General features: G+C 40.5%; 1 protein-coding gene across 4 annotated transcripts in view; it reads left to right on the plus strand.

Annotated features, from left to right (window-relative positions):
• The first annotated feature begins 22895 nt into the window (after window positions 1-22895).
• Window positions 22896-24597, plus strand: part of Mindy3 (MINDY lysine 48 deubiquitinase 3) — a 69834-nt gene continuing 68132 nt past the window's right edge. For 2 of the 4 annotated variants that reach the window (XR_003483292.2, XM_027405231.2), the window contains exon 1: window positions 22899-23210. Coding sequence is in view for 3 of the 4 variants with exons in the window: in XM_027405231.2 (XP_027261032.1) it covers window positions 23117-23210 (94 nt within the window). In the remaining variant the exon portion in view is untranslated. Of the gene's footprint in view, window positions 23211-24597 lie in introns of all 4 variants that reach the window. The other 2 variants (XM_027405233.2, XM_027405230.2) reach the window with 2 other exon arrangements.

Consider the following 24597-nt stretch of genomic DNA (forward strand, 5'->3'; position numbering starts at 1 on the left):
TACATAGGTGTAAGTGAATCCTGCATGTTTTGAACAAATACAGCAACTGTAACTCGGTGTCTGTCTGCAGAATGTGTTGGTGCTTGCTGTACTAAGTGTTGTTCTAAGACACAGTGAGTAAGGACAAAAATAGCTTGAATGATTTTCATAGGAAGGGACAATGCAAAAGAATAAAGTAGATCTGGGATATGAAATAAAAACAGAAAACTGTAAAGCATAGATAGTCTAGAGCAGTGGTTCTCAACCTATGGGTCTATGGGTCATAACCCCACTGAGGGACACATATCAGATGTCCTGTATAGCAGATATTTGCATTATGATTCATAACAGTAGCAAAATTACAGTTATGAAGTAGTAACAAAATAACTTTATGGTTGGAGTCACCACAATATGAGGAGCTATATTAAAAGGTCACAGTATTAATGTTGAGAGCCACTAATGATATAAGGGACTATGGTCTGTGGCCATGTCTGTGAGAGAATATCTTAATGAGGTTTGTTATGGGAGAGCCCAGCCTACTGTGGCTGGCACCATCTCTAGGCAGTTAAGCCTGGGCTGTATAAAATATCTAGTTGAACATGAGCCTAAGAGTGAGACAGCATGCAGTCCTTTTCTCTCCTTTCTAGCTCCAGGTTCCTGCCTTGATTTCCTTCCTTGACTTTCCTCCATGATGGACTGTGACCAGGAGTGTAAACTAAACAAACCCTTTCAGCCACAAGTTGCCCTTGGTTAATGTTTTATCATAGTAAAAGAATTAAACTAGGTGTGTGTGTGTGTGTGTGTGTGTGTGTGTGTGTGTGTGTGTGTGTGTGTGTGTAAGAGAGAGAGCGAGAGAGAGATGGATGGATGGACTGACGGATGGACACACAGACGGACAGACAGAAAATTTTCTATAAGTTTTCAGCATGGTGACATATGCCTTCAGTCCCAGCAGTTGGAGTCTAAGACAGTAGGATTGCAAGGCCACGTATGTGAGTAGTCTTGTTCAACCTAATGAAAGCTTGCATCATCTAGGAAGAGGGGACCCCAGTTAAAAAAATTTCTCTACCAGATTGGCCTGTATGCGAGTGTGGGGCACTTTCTTGATTAATGATTGACGTGGCAGGGCCAACCCCTGGTCAGGTAGTCCCGGTTGTTATAATAAAGCAGCCTGAGTGAGCCCATGGAGAGCATGGCAGTAAGCAGCTTTCATCTGTGATCTGTGCTTCAGTTCCTGATTCCAGGTTTCAGCCTGGAATTCTTGCTTTGGTTTCTATTGAGGATGGACTATATCCTGTAAACCAAATAAACTCTTTCTTCCCAAACTGCTTTGGTTTTAGAGTTTATCACAGTCATTGACAGTGTTACACAGTGTGTTCCCTGACCATTTTGAACTACTAACCCCTGGAAGTAAAATGTTAAGGAAACATGTCAAACACACCAAATAAAGATTTCAATATCATGCTTTACATGAATGAAGACTACCAACCAGTTCAACTGTACATTAATATGTTTACATGTGGGAGCTGTGTCTTGCCATGCTCATTCTCCTTTTGACTAGTAAGAGAATGAAATTCCCAAATCTAGTGAATATCTAGCAGTTACATTTGCAATGGTGGAACACTATTCCTGAGGCCCTAACTTGAGACCCTGAGGACAGGCATACACTTGTATGCCCTCAGTCCAAATGTCTCCAGGAATTTAAAACTATAATTTATAAAAATCTGTAATTTACAGAATGCCAAGTGGTTTCTAGATATAGCTCACTGTAATATATGAAGCTGGAGTTCCGGTGTCAGCATAATCCACCACATGGATCATGGAATTAAACAGAGAAAGCAATGAAAGATGAAGAATGTTGACAATTCTTTAATATCATGGTGTCTTTTTAAAAACATTTCTATGTAGTGTTGGAATCCTTGATATATCTCTTGATTTTTATAACAAATACCTTGTTTGTTTGTTTGTTTGGTAGGTTGGCTGGCTTTTTGTTTTTATTTTTCTTGGTTTGCCTCATCATTTACAAACCCACATACACAATCTCTCTCTCTCTCTCTCTCTCTCTCTCTCTCTCTCTCTCTCTCTCTCTCTCACACACACACACACACACACACACACACACACACACATACACACTTGTATGTGCACACTCCTATGCATGGGGGCAAGCATTCACATGTTTAGGAAACTGCATTTTCTTATCCTGTAATATATGAGAAATATTTATATTAATAAATATATCCATATCACCTTCATTAATTATTCTAGTAATTAGTTCTACATTGATAAATGCTCCATAATTTACTTAAAGAATCCCACTCGTGCACTTTCTGCTCTCATAAACAATCTTTGCACATATATCTGCATACATATTTGTAATTTTTCCTCAGGATAAATTTATAGCATCCCATATGCTGGATCAAAGAGTATGTACATTTTTTTCAGACTTTTGAGATACATTGCCAATTTGTTCCCAAAATATGCAGCAATTTATCAAAAAATAGCCACATATATTTAATAGCCCAATATAAGTACAAATAAGTATCTTGCTTTAAGATTCAGTATTTTAGTCACTAGAGCAGGACAATATTTATTCACATGTGAGTTACTTCATTTCTTTTGTAGTTGTAATTAAACATTTATATTCTGAACTTATTTTTTATGAGGATACAGTTTTCATCATCATTATAAATGTTATCCTAAATATAAAAATGTCACTTGCTTGCTTAGCTTAGGTGTTGCACATATACTTCCTAGTGTGTCATTTGATGTTCAATTTTTAATACATTGACTTAGTGACATTTGTTTTAGATTTTGTGTTGTTATAATGGAGCAATCTTTACTTCTACATTTCTGTCTCTGTTCATGGAATTCGAAATTCTTCTTGGCTAGGGAAATATCTCAGATCATAAAGCATTTGCCATGTAAACTTGAGGACACAAGGATTATTCACAGATCACATTTAAAAAGCTAGATACCAGTACAATAGCCCAGTTTATAATCCCAATGCTGGGAATGTAGAGATGGAGGGGGTGCCTGATTTACTGGCCAGCCAAAGTAGCCAAGTCCTAGGGAGAGAGTCTGTCTCCACAAAGTGAATGCCTCTTGAGAAGCTGCACCCTATGTTTGACCTCTGGCCTCAACACACATTCACACATGCACACACACACACACACACACACACACACACACACACACACACACACACACACACACACTCAAATTCCTCTTGAGTCGCAAGAGTATACCACCATTCAGGGAATTCTCCTTGTCCTCTCAGGAAGATACTGTTTGACAATTGGACCATACTGTTTATAACAACAAAGTGACTGTTCTGCCTAGAGTCATTTAATGTAGAGTAGAAGGTTCAACTTTTCTTTAGTATCCCCAATAGCTTGGCCCAATAGCTTGTCCCACAGCATGGCTCTATCCAGAGGTGGTAGAAGCTTCAAGATGAGGGCCCTAGACATTAACTTTGGGTTAGGGTTTGCCCTCTAATTGGGGAGTGGGAACCCATCACCATCTCCCTGTTTTCTTCTCATCCTGAGGTGAGTGGGTTCTATCTAGCTCAAGCTCTCTGATGTGCTGTCTCACCACAGGCCCCAAGGCAGGGCCATTCTACTATAGACTCAAGAACTGTGAGCCCAACCCAAACTTTGCCTTTTTCAAGCTGACTAATACACTCTTGCTCAACTGCCTCTCAGCATCTCTAGAGTTCTGGTTTTTTTCTTCTGGGTCTTGCTGATGGGGTAAATTTTAATTGATTTTCTGATATTGCATCATTGTCAAAATACAGTGATGTCTAATATTTACTATGATTTTTAAAAAAACTAAGATCTGTATTATAAATGATAATTGTGCTACAATTTATAGTTCGCTATGGCTGTTTTTCAGGTTTATGGATATGCTAGCTACATGGAAAGAATTCACACATATAATTTCCTACATTTAACAACACAAATGGAAAGTCTGCTCTACTAGTCATCCACTCTCTGGTGACAGAAACTGCCTCTCATGTATTCTTAATCTTGCGATTTTTATAGTGGGTAGGGTTTTTTTTTTTCATTTAAAAAACTGGGTTTTATTTTTCCATACTGAAATTTTTCAGATATACAGAAAAGTTGAGTGAATTCTAAACACCTGGAACCTCTAAGTTAGTTGAAACTTCAAAAACAGTCACCCTTTTATTAAAAATAGTTTATTTTCTCACACAATATATTCTGATTACATTAACCTCCTTCTCCTCTCAGCTCCTCCTCTCCTCCCCTCCCATGCAGATCCACTCCCTTTCTGTCGCTCATTAGAAAGAACAGTCTTCTAACAAAACATAACAAAGTAAAACATAACAAAACAAAACCCATCACATCCAAGTTGGACAAGGCAAACCAACTAAAGTAAAAGAACCCTAAGAACAGGAACAAGAAGCAGAGACCCACTTGTTCTCACATCTGGAGTCCCATGTAAAAGCTACAATTGTATATGCAGAGGGCCTGGTGCAGATCCCTGCACACCCTGTGCTTTTTGCTTCAGTCTCTATGAACTTAAATCAGATATTGGTTGGTTACTTCCACAAGCATTATGCCTCCATTGCTCTAGCATAGTTTCCAGGAGGACAGCATTGTAGATCAAAGGTTTTGTGTTTCTTTTTACAATCTAACTTTCAATGTATCACCTCTATTTTCACTGATGTATTTTAGAGAAAATTAAATAACAGGTATGTCATTTAACTGTGACGTTTTTTAGGAAACACCTCTCAATAATTCAATAAGATGCAGATGTGATATTTATGCTGATAGAGTTCCTTCTAGAAGCGTGCATGCTACCACCCTGAATGCACATGATTGTGTTGTGTTGATGAGCATGGACCAGTCTATGCTTAGAACAGTTGGAAGAATTTGTTTATACATCTTTTAGTCAAACGCATCTGAGAACACTACTCCAACATTCTTTCCCTATTTTTCTTGTGATCACCAATGTGTTAGAGTTCTTACCATATGTTTGATATGTTCCTTCAAAACAAATCAACTTTTATACTCAGAGGTTTTAGTTTGTTGCTTTCCACTTTTATTTCTATAACTTTGCCCATAGCTCTTGTGTATATTTAATTATATGAGTTTATTAGGACTTCTCAAATGCTATTTTTAGTTGGATTCTGCTTTCACCTTTTCTTTTAATAATAAACACCAAAGTCAATATTCCCTGATGCTAGCATTTCTGGTTTAGCTTAGAAGTTATAGAAAAAGTATTCTAAGTAGTTAGTCTATATTTACATATTGTTATTAATCTCTATTTTGTGCCTGAGTTAAAAAAATATGTCTTGTACATACACTAGGTTTTTGCATCCTGGAGACCACCACTGCAGTGGTTTTTACTGCTGGGCAAACTTGGTTTAGTTCAAAACCAAGAAACGGCATTTCTTTTGACATCTGTGTATATATTTGAGTGTTTTATTGATGTGTCTTTGATTAGACTTTGTATTTCTACCCTAGAAAGATGAGTTTGTCAGTTGAATGCTTGGTGTGGAAACATGACAGTCTGAGTCCATATTCTTACATCCATTAAAAAAAAAAAGCCAGTCATTGTCAAAAATCAGGTGTGAATAGGTGTGTGGGTTAATATAAGTGTTTTCACCTCAATTCCATTGGTCTACCTGTCTATTTCTGTGCCAATACCAAGCTGTTTTCAGGACTATAGCTCTATAAAGGTATACAATGGAATAAAGAAAGCATCTTCAACAAATGGTGCTAGCATAACTGGATGCTGGCATGTAGAAGACTGCAGATAGATCCATGTCTATTGCCATGCATAAAACTTACGTACAAATGGATCAAAGACCTCAACATAAAGCCAGCCACACTGAACCTAAAAGAAGAGAAACTGGGAAATAACCCTGAATGAATTAGTACAGGAGATCGCTTCCTGAAAATTACACCAGTAGTACAGACACTGAGATCGACAATTAATAAATGGGACCTCCTGGAACAGAGAAGCTACTGTAAGGCAAAGGACACAGTCAGCAAGACAAAACGGCAGCCCACAAAATGGGAAAAGATATTCACCAACCTCACATTTGACAGAGGTCTGATCTCCAAAATATACAAAAAAACTCAAGAAGCTAGTTCAAAAACACCAAATAATCCAACCAAAAAGTGGGGGTACAGATGTAAATACAGAATTCTCAATAGAGTAATCTAAAATGGCTGAAAGACACATAAGAAAGTACTCAACATCCGTAGCCATTCGGGAAATGCAAATCAAAACAGCTCTGAGAGATCATCTTACTCCTGTCAGAATGGCTAAAATCAAAAACACCAATGACAGTTTATACTGGAGAGGATTTAGAAAAAGGGGAACACTCCTCCACTGCTGGTGGGAGTGCCAACTTGCACAGCCACTTTGGAAATCAGTATGGCGATTCCTCAGGAAAATGGGAATCAGTCTACCACAAAATCCAGCAATTCCACTTTTAGGCATATACCTAAAAGAAGCACATTCATACAACAAGGACATCTATTCAATGATGTTCATAGCAGCATTATTTGTAACAGCCAGAACCTGGAAGCAACCTAGATGCCCCTCAACTGAAGAAAGGATAGAGAAAATGTGGTACATTTCCACAATGAGTACTACTCAGCGGGAAAAAAAATGGAATCTTGAAATTCTCAGGCAAATAGATGGAATTAGAAGAAACCATTCTGAGCGAGGTAACCCAGTCACAAAAAGACAAACATGGTATGTACTCACTCATATATGGATTTTAGACATAGGACTACCAGCCTACAGTCCACACCTCCAGAGAAGCTAGGAAACAAGGATATACATGGTCCCCTGGAGAAGGGGAAAGGGCTAAGATCTCTGGAGCAAATTAGGAGAATGGGGGAGGGAAGAGGGAGCTAGGAGAATGAGAAGAGGAGAAGAGGAGGGGTGGGGAGGACATGAGGGAGCAGGAAGGTTGAGTTGGGGGAAGAATAGAAGAGAGCAAGATATGAGCATAATAGAGGGAGCCATTATAGGTTTAAAGAGAAATCAGGAACTAGAGAAATATCTGTAGATCTACAACAATGACACCAACTAACAATCTAAGCAACAGAGGAGAGGCTATCTCAAAAGCCCTCCCCTGATAATGAGATTGATGACTAACTTATATGCCATGCTATAGCCTTCATCTAGCAGCTGATGGAAGTAGAATCAGACATCCACAGCTAAACACTGAACTGAACTGGAATCCAGTTGCAGAGAAGGAGGAGTGATGAACAAAGGGGTGGAGACCAGGCTGGTGAAACCCACAGAAACAGCTGACCTGAACAAGTGCGGGAGCTATTGGTGCCCAGACTGATAGCTGGGAAACCAGCATGGGACTGATCCAGACCCCAGGATTGTGGGTGTCAGTGAGGAGGCCTCAGAAATCCATGGGACCTCTTGTAATAGGTCAGTACTTGTCCCTAGAATAGGAATGGACTTTAGGAGCCCATTCCACATAGAGGGATACTCCCTGAGCCTAGACACATGGAGGAGGGCCTAGGCCCTTTCTGAAAGGATATGACAGACTCAGATGACTCCCTATGGAAGGCCTCAAACTCTCTGGGGAGCAGAAAGGGTATGGGATAGGTAAGGTGTTCGTTTGGGGGAATAGGGGAGGAGGGGATGGAGAGGGAACTGGGATTGACATGTATATTTTGGTTTTTTGTTTTTGTTTTGTTTTGTTTTGTTTTGTTTTGAGACAGGGTTTCTCTGTGTAGCTTTGGAGCCCATCCTGGCACTCATTCTGGAGACCAGGCTGGCCTCGAACTTACAGAGATCTGCCTGCCTCTGCCTCCTGAGTGCTGGGATTAAATGTGTGCACCACCAATGCCTGGCTAGGGATTGACATGTAAAACAATCTTGTTTCTAATTTAAGTTTTTTTTTAATTGGAGAAAAAAAAGCAAATCATATGACATGAACCTGTATTCTGAATGCTGGCAAGGTAGAGAAGGATCCCCAGAGCAAGCTGGCTACACCACATAGACACATGCAAAAAAAGAAAGAGAGAGGAAGGAAAAAGGAAAGAGAGAAGGAAAGAAAGAAAGAAAGAAAGAAAGAAAGAAAGAAAGAAAGAAAGAAAGAGAGAGAAAATAAAGTCCTACATCCTTAACTTAGTATCAACATCTGCTCCCCAGAAAACAAATCAAAACAGCAATGGTATCAGAACTGGTCTCTGAAGAATGCAAGTAAGGGATTGAGGAGCAAGCATGTGCATTTGACTAGCATTAAGGACCTCCTCACTAGCAGCAAGAAGAACACAGATGATCTAAAAAATTTCTCTAGTGAGAAACTTATCCACATTTGGGGCTCATAGCTACCTCTAACTCCAATAAGCATATAAACTCACACACATAAATACACATAAACTCACGCACGTGCGCGTGCGTGTGCGCACGCACAGACAGGCACAAACATGGAAATAATTAATTAGTTAATTTTAAAATTGAAGCTGGGATCTGAGAGAGCTACTGTGTGCCATACAGTCTCACAGCCAAGGAGACAGGCAGTTGTGGAGGTTGGCCAGAAAACTGTATAATTAGTATCACCTTTCTCTTGAGTGTGTACAAATCTTTCTTCAGAAGAAAAGTATCTAAAATTATGTCCTTGCAAAGTAAAAGTCCACTCATTACAAAAGCTCTGAAAAAAAAAAAACCAAGAGAAGAACACACCTCAACATAAGACTATTTGTTATAGACTTATGCCAACATTTAAAAATTTCATGTCCTTACTGTATTAGTTGCCTGAAAACTGTACTTCATGAACTGTGTCAGGACAGTGATTGTCTTCTTAAAACCCACTCTGTCATTCTGTAGCAACACCATGTTTGGATCAACTTGCCTGGGCTTCCAGGTAGTTTCTCATTTATACACTTCAGTTATCACAATCACAGATCTCTTCTTATATAATGGTCTTAGCCTCAAGCCTATACCAATCACAGCATAGAGAATCTCTGAAAAGAATTAAGGGTGGGTTTATAAACTAAATTACCCAAATTAAAAGGAAGAATATTTGTTCGCAAGCTGAGGAGGTGGTGTTCTCTTCACCACACTGGGTATGAAGGAGGAAGTGCCCATCATTCTATAATAAATAGCAACTGAAGCATATGCTATACACACCAGATCTCAGAGTGGCAGAATAGAGCTCGAGGCATGGTAGCTCATGTCTGAAATCTCAGCACTCAGGAGTCCTGAGGAAGGAGGGTTGCCAGGATAGTGAGGCCTTGGCTACAATGTGCCTTTCCAGCCATTCTCAGATTCATGTGAAACCCTGTCTTAAAACACATATCTCTGGGGCTGGAGGGATGGCCCAATGGTTAAGAGCACTTGCTGCTTTTGTGCATGATTTAGGTTTGATTACCAACACCAACTCGGCATCTCATAATCATTGATAACAGTTCTAGGGGGAGCTAACAGCCTCCCTTGGCCATCTCTTCAGTCCTGGATGGATAATTATCTAGTCTATCACCCCATGCAAGATGGACTAGGGAATGCAAACTAGGGGGAGCTAACAGCCTCCCTTGGCCATCCAGGATGATTATCTAGTCTATCACCCCATGCATGATGGACAAGGGAGTGCAAATTAAGGGTATAGTGACACATTAAAAATTGAATGTTAAGTTTTCTGGAATTTTCTTTCATTCTCTTTTCGTCAAGCAAAATTGTATTTCCCACCACTTACACAGCAATTCAATTTGAAAAAAAATCCACATCTGCTCCTGTATTACACTCCAGTGAAGACAGAAAATTACTGTGGCATGGTTCATAGAAAACAAAATATAATCTCTATTATCACTGTCATAATTAAAATGACATTTGAAGCCAGGAAGGTATGGTGGTGCACACCTTTAATCCCAGCACTTGAGAGGCAGAGGCAGGCAGATCTCTGTGAGTTAGAAGCCAGTCTGATCTACAAAGCAAGTTCCAGGACAGCCAGGTCTGTTACAAAGAGAAACCCTGTCTCAAAAATCAAACAAAACTTACTTACTATGTCAGAAAGTAAGCATAGTGAGTCACAGTTAAAATTTAATCTTCCAATTCTCATTGTGTAACAAAGAGTACATGACTTAGAAAGACCTTTAGTGGATACTCTAACATTTCCTTTGAGGGTAACATCTGAAAGCTCAATTGTGAAATGAGGATTTTCCAAGAGTTCAGTAATAAGAAAATTTGAAAATAAATTCTAACATAGTAAAGTTGAAGACAGTGATTTTAAGAATACCACACATTTTGTTAATAAAATGTGTCTACTGTGTTGATAAATGCCTTATTGAATGTATGGCTCATAACTTGGATTTCTGATCCCAAATATAGTTTTTTCATCTGTTTGGGTACTGAATTTTTTGTATGCTGACCTGTTCATCTAATCGATCCAAATGCTTCTAAAGTCATTCAGGCTCTTGTCTTGGCATTTGTACTGTTGACAGTTCTGTACTTGCTAAAGATCTATATTGTTTTCAATGACTGTTTTTTCAGATCATCCAAATCAACAACACAGTACTAATTAGTTTGGAAGAGCTAGTGGTTTCTGGAATTCCCAAGAATAATAATCACAAGAAGCCTCAAGATAATCTCCCTCTTGGTGACTTGTGCCAACTCCTTACCACCTTCTGTGATGACACTGTGGCTTCAAAAACCATCCTTATACAAACATCATCTCCAGTTTGTGCAGGGATAGAGCGCAGAGCTCTGAGCAGTATAGAGCTGGTGTACTATTCTCTGTGTTCTCTTTGTGACAGGGCAGATGGGGTCATCAGTAGCAAGCTGTCCCTGTGTGACTTACAGCAACATGAAAGCCGTTTCCACAGTGTTATTCCGGGAACATGTAGCTACAAAGGGTTGTCTGGAAGACCTAAGATCAATATTATACTTAATAGCATTTGTAAAAGAAGAAATGTAAATATGCATTGGATTGATCTTTGTTTCCTTAGAATGGAAAAAAACAGAAGTTTTTTTCTAACACATAGCAATATTTTAAAAATCATAAAAGGGAGAATTATCATGACCTAAAATATTAAAGTAAATATCAGACTATTTAGCAGCTTACTAAAATCTGTTTGGGAGCTATTAATTTCTCTTTAGACAATATAACATTCATATGTCCTACAGTTTCTAGATTTATGTATTGGAAGAATACCATTCTTTCACAATAGAATTTAACCACATACATTTTCAGTTACAGCAAAGGCAGTAACTGAATCCTCTTTAAAAGGTGAGGTGCTTACAGAGCCAACTGCTCCATTTTTCCCCCTTTCACAAAATTCAAATTATAATCCAATGGCACCACCTGTTGTTGGGATGGCAGAACTGACAAGATCACATGCTACTGAAATTAAAAGTCTAAAGACAGAGCATAGGTCTTCGACAGCTGAGCAGATGACATAATGAGGCAGTTACACTGTGATCAATTTACTCGGATGCCACTCTGACCCTGGCCTTCTGTAGCACTGCACAGGATGTCTTGAGGACCCATTATCATATGAACATAAGAGGATATATAATTAAGATCAGTCACCCCTCATTTTTTAAATGTAAGCCATAGAAGAAAATTATTGGTGACATTGATTTGTGTGTGTGTGTGTGTGTGTGTGTGTGTGTGTGTGTGTGTGTGTGTGTGTGTTCGTGCCAGGGGACAATATCAGGAGTCACCGTCTATTACTCTCCATGAAATCTCTGTCTCCTCTCCCCACACGCACTGTGGTGGTGTTACAGGCATCTGTTTCCTCCCCCCATGCACTGTGCTGGGGTTATAGGCATCTCTTTCTTGCTCCATGCACTGTGAGGGGTGATGTTCTGGGGATCTGACTCAGGTTCTCATAGTTTTGTGACAAGCACTTTAATGACTATCTCCTCAACATCAACATTGACTTTTTTAATATAACATATAGTAAGATTGCATTGAACATTAAGGTTCTGCAGATCACATTTTTGGAAGCATTTATTTGTTTGTTTATTGGAAACAAGATGGACTTAATAAATAACTAGTAAATAAATTTTAAAATACTTTTTATAAAATAATGACTATACTCTTGGATACTTTAAAAACACTTATGATAGCTTATGCTGGAGAGGATGCAGAGTAAGGGGAATATTCCTCCATTGCTGGTGAGAGTGCAAACTTGTACAGCCACTTTGGAAATCAGTATGGTGGTTTCTCAGAAAAGCGGGAATCAATCTATCTCAAATTGATACCCAGCAATACCTCTCGGGCATATACCCAAAGGATGTACACTCATACCACAAGGACATTTGCTCAACTGTGTTCATAGCACTATTATTCATAATAGCCAGAACCTGGAAACGACCTAGATGCCCCTTGACTGAAAAATGGGTAAAGAAAAATGTGGTACATTTACACAATGGACTATTGCTCAGCAGAAAAAAAATGGCATCTTGAAATTTGCAGGCAAATGGATGGAGCTAGAAAAAAATATCTTGAGTGAGGTAACACAGACGCATAAAGACAAACACTGTATGTACCTACTCATAAATGGATATTAGACATTAAACAAAGGATAACCAGCCTATAGTCCATGACCCCAGAGAAGCTAGTGAGACTATGACTAGGAGAACCCTAAGTGAGGCATATATGGATCACTCTTGGAAGGGGAAATAGACAAAATCTTCTGAGAAAATTGGGAGCTTGGGCAGGAGAAAGGATGGGGTAAGGGGGAGAACATGAGGGAGCGGTATGGTAGAGATGGGGGAAGGACAGTTATAATTAATAAAAATACAATTTTAAAAATACCTAAAGAGCATCCTCACAGGCAAAGTCTCTGAAGGACTTCAGATACAGAGCAATGAGGCTGGAGTGGTAGATCAGTTCTAAAAGTGCTTGCCACTCCAGTCTGAGGACCCAAGTTTGACCCAAGCTGGGTATTGTGACATAGTCTTGTGATCCCAGCACCAAGTAGACACAGACAGGATGATTCCTATGTCTTGCTGGCCAGCTAGCCTGGTTAAATTGGTGACCCTAGGTTCGAGTGAGAGACCTGTGTCAGAAAACAAGGGTGATTGGTCTCACAGAGAAAAAGCTGTCCTGGGAACTTACAGGATGTTGCCACTTGAAACTGAACTACTGTAGGCCAAACAGTAATGACAGAATCCTGAAGAAGTTCCACTGAAGAAGAGATTCTATCTAAATTATTATCTAAAAATATTAAATCTAAATAAAATTATTTATCTAAAATATTATCCATCACCAGTAACTCAGGAAACATCATAAATTCTTGGGCACAGTCAGAAAACAATAGATAAAACTTGTATCATCCAAAAATTTGTTGAGATATGCAATTCTGTGAATTGACTAAAAGTGGGAATAAAAGAACTAAGCAGAAACTTAAAGACCATAAAAACCACGGAAATAAAGAAATAGAAAATATGAATGAAATCAACACTTGAAAGACAGAATAAATGAAATGACTGATTTCCCCCCCTGAATTGATGAAAATCAATTGCAAATGTGAGCATGTCCTCCTCTCCTTCCTTACCTTCCTGTTCTCCTCTCCCTCTCTCCCTCTCCCTCTCTCCCTCTCTCTCCTCCCTTCCTCCCTCTCTTCCCTCCAGCCTTCCCTGAAGCCTCCTTCTCTCTGCTTTCTACAGTCATGAGATAAGCAGTTTTGCCCTATTGTGTGTTCCCACTATGACATTCTGCCTTGATACAGGCCTCAAACAATGCAGATAAATGATGCTGGACAGATGCTTCTGAACTGGGAAATATAAATCTTCCCCCATTTATATGTTGTTTACCTCACAGATCTCATTATGGTGGTCTACCTGATGAAGAGTTAGCAAAAATAACATAACATATTTCCAACCTAAAACCTTGGGAAGACAGCAGCATCCATTGTGCCTTAAGATGATAATAATGTAAACCAGGCCTAAGTCCATCTTTCCAGGCTCCAATCTCAACTAAAGCTGTTTCATAATACTGCAGAATGTGTGACAGAGAAAGTCCAAGTATAGAGGGCATTCATCCTTTGGCAAACATGGCATTCTGTGAACAAAGGTCATGGTTGTGACCATGACCACCATTGAACCAGGGGGTTAATGATCACATATCTCTTCCTCTAGTTTTCCATGCAGTAGTCCAGCACCAACAACAAATCAGTGAGAAACCAACTTAAAAAGAGAAATGGTTTTAGCTGACTGTTTAAGAGATTTCCGTGCACTGTTGGCTGGTTCTATTGCCTGTGACAGGATAACATATCAAGGTGGAAGCTGGAGATAAACCACTCACTTTTGCTGTGAAATACAGCAAAATACTTCTGTACACTGTGTGAATATATGTCACTGTGATTGGTTTAATAAACAAGAGGACTGGCCAATAGCTGAACAGGATAAAGTTGGACAGGAAAGCCAGACTGAGAATGATGGGATGAGGAAGGGGGAGTCAGAGAGATGCCAGCCAGCTGTCAGCAAGCAGGATGTATAGAAAATGAGGTAGCCATGAACCATAAGCCACGTGTCGGTGTACAAATAGAAATATTGGTTAATTTAAATGTAAGTTAGCTAAATCAGCCTAAGGCATTGACCAAGCATTTGTAATTAATATAAGCCTCAGTGTGATTATTTGAGAGAGGCTGCTGAACTACAGAAAAGCTCTGCCTACACACTTTAGACAAGAGGGAGGGAGGGAGGGAGGGAGGAAGGGAAGGTTTGGGGTACTACAGTCCTCTTCAAGAACACACATTGTCCTGATGACCTAAGAATCTCCAACTGAACCTATTTCTAGAAGATTCCACTACTTCCACAAAGCACCATATTGATGACCAAACACATCTAACTTGTTGGCCATTGTGACATTTAAAGTCCAAGCTGTAGTAAGCTCCTACTCAATAAAACTAAGACACACCAGCAGAGCTGGGGAAAGCCTCTCAATTGGAAAACTTGCATTTGCTTCCATGTGCACTGTTGCTGATTCCATGTGCACTGTTGCTGACTTAGCTGAAAGCTTGGAGAACATTATCTTCTAGCCGTCCAAGTCCATCCAGGTTCAGAGACTATGCCTACCTAGAAGCAGTATCCCTCCACCAGACTTTGGAAGGCTGTGTTACTATGCAGCTCAGTTCCACATATATTTACGGCATCCCTAACCTATCCAGAGAGGATGAGGTGTGAGGGATTATGAAGACACAATTCCCAGAAGAAAGCATGAAAAATAATGGGAGAGGAAGATCCTGGACACTAAAGGCTAATGAACTATAGAAACTCAGAAGACAGCGGCTGAAGGGGTGGCTTAGTGGTTAAGAGCATGTACTGTCTTTGCAGATGACCAGTTTAATTCTAGGCACCCACACCAGATAGCTAACAGCCATCTGTAACTCTAGATCCAGGGGTTGCCTCTTGTCTGCCGGCACCTACACTCACATTCATGTACTCCCCGGCTCACATGCACAACTACAAATCATTAAAAATAAATTTTAGAAGGAGTATAGAAGAGGTGCTAACATGGGCAAGCTATAACATAATTTTAATTATATTGTTAGCACATCACTAGTATTTAGAATGAAGTGGAGAACAGCAGGAAAGGCTAGAAGAATGTGATCTTAAAGGATCTCAGATCCCTTTCTAGCCATCTTTGTGCTATACCTAAACTGAGTGGCTTATAAACAATAGAAACCTATTGCTTCTGGCTTTTGTGACTGGAAAGAACAAGTTCAAGGCACTGGCAAATGTGTTATCAAAGCCTCTTTCTGATTCCTCAGTGGCATAGTCATGTGTGATTTCATGAAAAGGGAGAACAAGTTCTTGGGTCCTCTTTCATGAGGACACCAATCTCAAGCAGGAAAGAGACTGCTGCCCTCATGACTAAATCATCTTTCCCATATTTAACATCAACATTTTGTGGGGTAGAGTGTCACCAAATAAATTTGGAACACTGAGGTCACTGAATTAGAAGAGAAGGTGAGAAGCCAGGAGCTGCAGAAAGCCTTTTGAGGCTGGAAAAGAAAAGGAAACTAATCTGTCTTTGTAAAATAAAATAACATTTAAGACTTTTTAAATTAATGTATCATTTTCTCCCCTCCTTTTTCTCCCTCTAACACCTCTCATGTATACCTTCCTTTATCTCTCTCAGATTCATGACTCTTTTTCTTTAATTATTAACACACACATGCATGTACATATGTATACACACACACACACACACACACACACACACACACACACACATATATATATATATATATATATATATATATATATATTTCTCAAGATATAAATGCAAAATATATTTATTCATATATTATTTCTCAGGGCTGACCATTGTTATTGAATCGCAGGGCTTTTCCCTGGGGAAGACTATTTCTCCTGCTCTCAGCATTGTTTAGTTCTTTGTCTAGGGTTGTGGCCTTGTGAATTTTCATTGTCTTCAATTCATCCTGTCAGGTAGCGTTATAAAATATAAACATGATGTTCTAATGTCATGAATCTAAACCTCAAGCTCTTGTTAATTCTTTGAAATAAAGTGTATATTACAAACAAGCATTGCTAGCATGTCTATTGGTCGATGTCCTTGTTCCAGGCTTGTGTATGCAGGGGATGGTGGGGGGGGTGGGATGAGGAGCAGTAGAGAGGGAATAGGATGGTATAATGATGGGGGATGGAAGAAATTTGGGGCTTTAACTATGGTGTGGGGAAGGAGATGAATCGGGAGGGAGGAGTGTAAAAAGAAACACTAAGGATGTCTGAAAACATCATAAGGAATCATTATCTATCTATCTAAAATTACAGATAATACATAGAAGTCTGTGTATACATAGACATACATAGTTTAGATGAAATTCTCACCCTTGGGCTGGCAATTCTCCCTCAAAGATTCAGGCTATTGAATAGTCTGCCTGTAGGTGTGTGCCTTTTTAATCAGTCTGTCTTAAAGCCTGCAGAAATCAGCATGCACAGCTCTGCTGCTACATGGACTCCACATCCTCTTCAGCCCTGAAGTTTACTTCTCCAGTACTAGGGTAACAGTTCATGCGATGCTCATAGCTGACTTTTGGGTCAAAGAGGCCCATTGTAAACCCCATCTTTTGCATTATGACTTCAGTAAATATTGGATTTTAGACATCAAAGACCTAGTTGCTCAGTCTTGTTTCCACACGGGGCACTTCCATCTCCATTTATGCACTTCTGTCAGCAGAGGTGCTGATCATATATTTAGGCAGAATTATGTCTCAACTCGCTAATTAATCTACCAAGTTTATCCATTCTGCTTCCAAAATGCCTGTGGGATTTGCTACTACCTAAACTCAGCACTGACACAGCTCTAACTCAAAGCTTTTCTCCTGGACTACTACAGCCAGCCGAGTCCTAACTGGTTTAGCAATTTCCCGATTCCCTTCTCTTGATTTAGTGTGCACACTCTTCCCTGAAAGGCAGCACTATAAAGTATAAATATGATCTCGCCTGTTGCTCAAGACTCTTCTCAAGCTCCTGTTACTTTTTAAATAAAGTTTACATTAGAAGCAAGCAGTATTAAGTAAGAAGATTAAGGGGATAGGCTCTGAAATCAAACCTCTGCCTTAAAATGTTTCATGGTAGGTCCTGGGTTTATATTCTGATTTTTTTCATTTATTGCATGACCCAGGGCAAAGTACTTATCCTTGCAAAAGATGTAGTAACCTACATCACAGGGTGTGAGAGTTATGTATTGTAATATACATAAGGACTTAGTACTGACCTGCATCGTCCTAAGGCAATAAATATTAGCTGCTGCTATTCTTATTTAAGACAGTGTCCTGTATTTTTTAAGATTCTAACCCTTGTAGTGATCAGTTAGTGATGCCCTAATGAAATATTTCAGGCTAGATGGCTTAGGCAGATGTTATTTTCTTTTTACAGTTCTGGAAGCCAGATTTCTAACATTAAACATCTCTAAGGATTGGCTTGTAGCAGTAGTTCTCAACCTCCCTAATGGTGTGACCCTTTAATACAGTTAATACTCATGTTGTGGTGACCCCCAACTATAAAATTATTTTTCTTACTACTTTGTAACTGTAATTTACTACTTTTATGAAACATAATGTAAATATCTGTGCTTTCTGGTGATCTTAAGGACCCCTATAAAAGGGTCATTTGACCCCTAAAGTGGTCACAATCCAGAGGTTGAGGATCACTGGCTTAGAGACTTCCCTTTTGGATCATTGGTGGCTGACTGCATCATATAGTTACATGGCTTTCTCTCTGTGAATGGAGAAAGAGGAGAATGAAGAAGTGGAAAAGGAGAGAGAAAGAATAAGTAAATGAATATATGTATTCTGGTGTTTACTTCCAGCAAATAAGATGCTTGCCTTAATGAATAAAGGCCCAACTCTACGACCTCATTGAACCTCAATTATGTACTGAAATGTTTCATCTCCCAGTGCCTTTGTGGTTAGGCTTTAAACATGTAGAGTTCACAGAAAAACAGTTCAGTTCCTGACTTGTATCTTTCTAGTTACAGAAAAATCAGAATTTTTCCATAATAATATCTCATACCTAAAAGCCACATGTACTCTCTTTATAAGTATATGTGTATATATATGCATATATATAGCTTTTCCTTTAAAATATTATTGTATAAGTACATGGTGTGTGTAGAGGTGTGCATGCTACAACATACATGTGGAGTCAGATTTCTCCTTTACATGAGACCCAGGGTTCATCATGGTTGCAGGCAAGCCGCTTTCCTGCAGGGCTATATTGGAAGCCCTTTCTCATTCTTTAGTCAAAATTCTCTCCAGCTTGAATTTTTCTGATTTCTTCTAATTGAAATGAAGAAATAGTTCTTATTTTGCCTTTTATCCTTTATGCTGTTTTTCTAAATCAATAGGTTGTATAAGAAGGGTATTTTCACTGTTTCTATTTTTATACCCAGTGTTCACTATTGTGTATCATAACAATTTATCCCACATTATTTCTCAACATTCTTTTCCCATATGCTTTCAGTTGAAGACAGACAATTTTTAGAATTAATATAAGTTATGAGATCTTGATTGAGTGAATAAGGACTTAAGAAATTATTTACAAGTAGTCCTTAATTTACAGATGAAGAAAGCAAGGGACAAGACAGTGAATTGACATAACCAGTGCCACAGCTGGTAGATTTAGATTTTCTTATTCCACTCATTCCCTGACAGTCTTTTTCCAGAACATAAACTGTTAGAGAAAGATAGTGACTCTAATGCCTTCCTTTTATGCTGAGCATACTTGCCATTTCTGGAACATTGAAATTAAACAATGTGCTTAAATTTATTGGTTAGAAGCTAATGGTAACATTTTTTCCCACCATATAGTCAGGTTGGTAGGAAATGCTGGTATAATAATGCCACACTTGAATGTGACCATGGAGGATTCGAAAGGGGTCTCATGTACTCAGTATAAAAATTGAGGTGAGCAGAAGTTAGGATGATGCAAAGTAAAATTCATTAACTGTGTTAAGATTTCTGGTTTTACTGGAATGCAGAGAATATATGAGTAAGCTTCATTAATGGCATGGGGATGAATTGCATGCTACCCTGCAATAAAATAAAGGGAAATTTTTTTTGAAAAATTTCCCTTTATTTTAGTGTAACGAAATGCACTGACTTAGGAGATTAGGACTCCCATTGAAAATTGCTCTCATAGTCACTAGGAACAGACAGCGAAACTGTGTTTTTTTTTTTATTTGAAAGAAACTTGGGAGAAAGAAAAGGAAAGCAATTAAACAGGGTTAAGGAATTATAGTCAGCAATTCCCTTGACATGACATAGTGCATATTTATTATTATAAAATTACTGAATAAGAAAATTTTGAATCAATAAAAACTTGTATTTCTATTGTAAAAGAAGTACACAATTTAAATGTTGTAATTAAAGAATAAATAAGCCAATAAATAATTTAACATTAATTAAATATTACTTGCTAAAATATGCACTGCTAATTAAAAATGTAAAACACCAAAAATAATAGGTACAGTATAAAAGAAGTGGCAAGGACATTAATCAGTATCTGCTTGAGATCTGCCTCCTTCAGTATAGATGAAAATTCAGAAAAGTCACAGTTCAAGAAATTTTCCTCGTCTCAAAGCACACTAAAACTGCTAGAAAAAAAATAAGTAGTGCTTTACAAGTTATAGGTGTGTGTGTGTGTGTGTGTGTGTGTGTATGTGCATGTCACACAGGGTGATTATTGCTCAAGAGCAATAGACTACCTAACAAAACCCCCAATGCTAGGCATGGGAAACCTTCCTTTGTTGGTCATGGGAGTCCAAGAGACTCCATAGACAATATTGTCTGTTGGCATTGCTCTGAGTTTACCTCTTGAAAGACCATACTGTTGAAACACCACACACTTCAGATGCTGGACTGAGAAGAACCAAACTGGAACTTACCTGGAAATCTCCTCCCTGAAGACTAGCTCTCATAATGAAGGGAACACACACACACACACACACACACACACACACACACACACACACACACACACACACACAAAAAAAAAAAAACCGGAAAAAAATAAAACCTGCTTTAGTAGCCATGACAGACTGCAGAAAAGACATGCAGGCCTCTGACTCAGCACATGTCTGACCTTGCTGGGCCTGCCCTGGTCAGATACCCAGGACTTTGGTTGTGCTTTACAGTTCTGGGAGTGCTTTACAGTAAAAGTGGCACAACAGCGATGTGCAGAGTGTAGCAACTGCCCTGGGAGGGCCTATTGGCCATAACAACCAGTTGACCAATCAACACAAGACAGGTCATCCAAGCCCAGAAGCTCACCAATCCCGAGACCGTTGCATACCCCAAGATACTCCCCTTATGCTGCCCCTTAAGTTCCCTGCTTCACAGTTTCTTGGGGTCCTTCTCCAGCCATCAGCTGCAATGAACTGACAAAGGGCCCTAGTTAATGGGGTTAGCTTGTTAAACATTAGCAGACTTTTTGCTTTTGCATCAGAATGGGTCTCCTGGTGATTTGGGGGGTTCAGAATTTGGGCACAACAATAGTATCAGAAGGTACTATGCAAGTTTTCAAGGAGGAGAAGCATAGTCCTATAAATAGTCCTGTAAAGCCTACAAATCACAATGATGACTAACTAGCTGGACAAAATATCCTTAATGACGCAATAAAGGCACTTTCATCTTGAGTTAAACAACAGATGAAGAAATAGACTTAAGGACCCCTAAATAGGAGGGAATTCATGCCTGGGATTGTAAACATATCCAACTATCTATGGTTGGAGAGGTCTTAGACTCTAGAAGAGAATCTATTACTGCCATTTTCTTAAAATAATTTCTATATTTCAAATACTTATCCTTATACCCATAGGTATCTCTCATCAAAGAAGCTTTTTCTGCTGGTTTGCAACAGATGGAAATTATTACACAGACCCACAGCTGCCCAAAACACATACTAAGTGACCATAGAGTGCTCAACTACAATAGATAATACAGCTGCAACTAGGCCTGTACTCCTCACAGGGAAAATCACAGAAGGAGGGCACAAGATTGTAAGAGACAGATCTGGCTGCCTGTTCCTGGACAGGGTTTTATAGACAGTGGGGAGGCTGCACCCATGAAATCATAGCAATATGGTTGTCTACAAAAGATCTGCATAATGACCTGCTGACATGCTAATGGGGACTGGGTCATTTCACATGGTCCCACTCCTACATGAAGAGCTATTGGCAAATCAATGCCTCTTGAGAGAGGGAGAATCAGTTTTCTACAAGGACAAGTTATCCAACCCCAAGTAGTCAACTCTAAACACGTGTATATAAGCACAGCACTAAATAGACCCATTAAGGTGTAGTATGTAACAATGAAGTAATGAATTTGAGAAGAGGTCAAGAGGCCATGGAAGGAGCTTGAAGGGGAGACAGAGTGGTGGAATTTAATTTAAGTGTAGTGTGTGGTTTGTATGAGAATGGCTCCCATAGGGTCCTATGTTTAAGTACTTAGTACCTAATTAGTGAAAATATATGTGAAGGATAAGGAAGTATGGCCTTGTTGGAAGAACTGTGTTACAGGGGGAGGTCTTTGGAGTTTCAAAAGATGAATGTCATACCCAGTGTGCCCTCTGCTTCCTGCTTGTCATTTCTTCACTCCACCATCACAGACTCTAACCCTCTGGAAGTGTAAGCCCAATTAAACACATTCATTTATAAGTTGCCTTAGTCATGGTGTTTTATCACAGCTCAAGGACATCTGGTGATTATATCTAATGGTTGGGATGTTTGGAATATAGGGTACTCCCCCTTAGATGCTGTCCCTCCCTGGGTGGTGTCAGTTTATGGCTTTTCCTGGAACCCAGTGCTGCCTGCCAGTAAACTGAAACTCTAGCCTTTCTAGCATTATTTATTATTATTATTATTATTATTATTATTATTATTATTATTATTATTATGCCTGCCATGGCATCAGGCAGCAGTGTGCCCAAGCTGTCCTGGGCCCCACATGTCTCAAACATGAGAGATGAATTCTGTGCCATTTGCAAAAAGGTTGCTTTAGGTCAGTGTAGCTCCTGCTAGCTCTGTAATGTGTGTTTCACCGCAGTTATTTTTAATACAAGAATGCATTTGCAGGTGTAACCAGGTAATGAGTTGGTTGGATTTTACATAGTTTATCAAGGGACAGTGGAAGGGAACTTCCAACTCAAGGGCATAGCTATAATCTTAAAATTCTAGTTTTGTGTATTATTCTAGATTTAAGGACCAGGTGGTAGAGCGAGGGAGTCAAAGCCTGCTATAAGAAGTGGAGCAGAGCCCAGGAGGGGAGGGGCTATTTCAGTCCCCTGGCAGGGAAGAGCAAAAGTCAACAGTCCAACCACACACAATCTGTACAGTTCCCAAGGTGACCAGACACTCCCAGCTCTCCCGAACTCTACCTACTTCTGCTTCCCGGGAAGAGATTCCCCGATGCTCCGCGGGGGGGCGGAGCTAAAGGAAGTCGGAAATCCGGCCACTTCCGGCACGGGAAACTCCAGGCTGCGGCTTCGGCCGGCTTGACAGGCGAGGTCTCCGCCGGCTGCGTGTTCCCCTCACCTCGCTCGGCCTCCCGGTCGCGCCCGGCCGCCGCCGTTCCGCCGTCCTTTTCTCGAGTCTCCCCTTCCCTATGTTCCGGGGCCGGAGTCCGGGAAGCAAAGACCCTCTTGCTCAGTCCCCATCATGTCCGAAGTGACCAAAGATCTGCTGGAGCTGGTGTGGGGCACCAAGAGCAGCCCCGGGCTGTCGGACACCATCTTCTGCCGCTGGACGCAAGGTACCGGGACAGCGCTCGCCGCTCCAGCCGCTCCGCCGGGGCTCTGGGTGTCGGGCGGGGACGCCCCGCTCGGTTCCAGGACCCCCGCTCCACCACCTCGGGTCCCTGGCGTTTGGCCCCAGTGCCCTTCTCTACCAGTCCCCGTGCTTGGTCCCAGTAGCCCCGCTTTAGGCACTTTGGGCGCTCGAGTTCTGTCCCAGTAGCCCCGCTTGGTCTCAGTACCTCGACTCCTCTTCCCCCGGTACTCTTTCCCTGTGCTCGGGCTTGGTACCCCAGCGGCAGTCCCTCTCGTATCTTCGCTCTTGCCCTGTGCCGGCCCTTGGTCCCCGTACTCCAAGCTCTGACCCCCGGCTTCTGGCACTTTCCCTGTACTGGCATTTGGTGCACTCTTGCAGTATCAGAGCTCGATCCCTGTACCCCTGCTCCGGCCCCCTTGGGACTCCGCACTCAGTTCTAATACCCGGACTTGGTTACACTTGGTTACGGTAACCCAGCCCCTGCACCTCAGGTTCCTCGCTTTAGCCTCTTGCTGTTGCCTCAGCTCTGACCTGTCGGATACCCCGAGCTCGGTTCTAGTACCCATGGTTCTCAACCTTCCTAAAGCGCGACCTTTTATTATAGTTCTTCCTGATGTGGTGGTCCCCAACCATAAAATTATTGCGTTGCTACTTCATAACTAATTTTGCTCCTATTGTGAATCGTAATGTAAATACCTGCTATGTAGGGTGTCTGAAGTGCGACCCCCCTCCCATCTGGGGGTGGAGAACCGCTGCTCTAAATGGATTTTAATGGGAAGAACTTGGATAGGAGAGTGTTTACCAAAGAGCCTAAGCGCCTCTGCCACTCTGGGCTGATTTGCCTAAGGGGTGAGGGGCCCAGTTGGACTGCAATGTGTGACTCCTAGAGTGCCACCTGTCAGGGTCTTTACACCTCCAGTCTCCAAGTGAGTTTTATGTTGTCAGTGTTTGGGTTTTTGTTGGAGGAGGGAGAGCGGATGGATTGGGGTGAAGTTAGGTAGCAATCCAAGTGACTAAGGCCAGAAAGCAATTTTATGTTGTAATTTTGTGGTTAGGTGTGGTGCTCCGAATGGAAACACGGTATCGCTCGCTACAGCTTGTTCACTTTGGCCTCAAGTATCCCTGGTTGTGAGATGGTGTCTGATATTGTTTGTTGTATTTTAAAAGGAATGTGGATCACAACACTTCCTCGGTCAGTCTAATGGCGCTCAGAATTACTTACTCTTAGAAGCCATTGCTAAATGTCATTGGGGATTATGGGAGTAGGCGCAGGGCACTGACTTGCTGCATTAGCAAGGCGGCTGGATTTTGTGGTCGATAACTGCATCGAATTGACAGCTGCAACCTCAGTCTTCTGCAAATAAGATGCA

This window comes from Cricetulus griseus, chromosome 3 (genome assembly GCF_003668045.3).
Source record: "Cricetulus griseus strain 17A/GY chromosome 3, alternate assembly CriGri-PICRH-1.0, whole genome shotgun sequence".
Taxonomy (NCBI): Eukaryota; Metazoa; Chordata; class Mammalia; order Rodentia; family Cricetidae; genus Cricetulus; species Cricetulus griseus.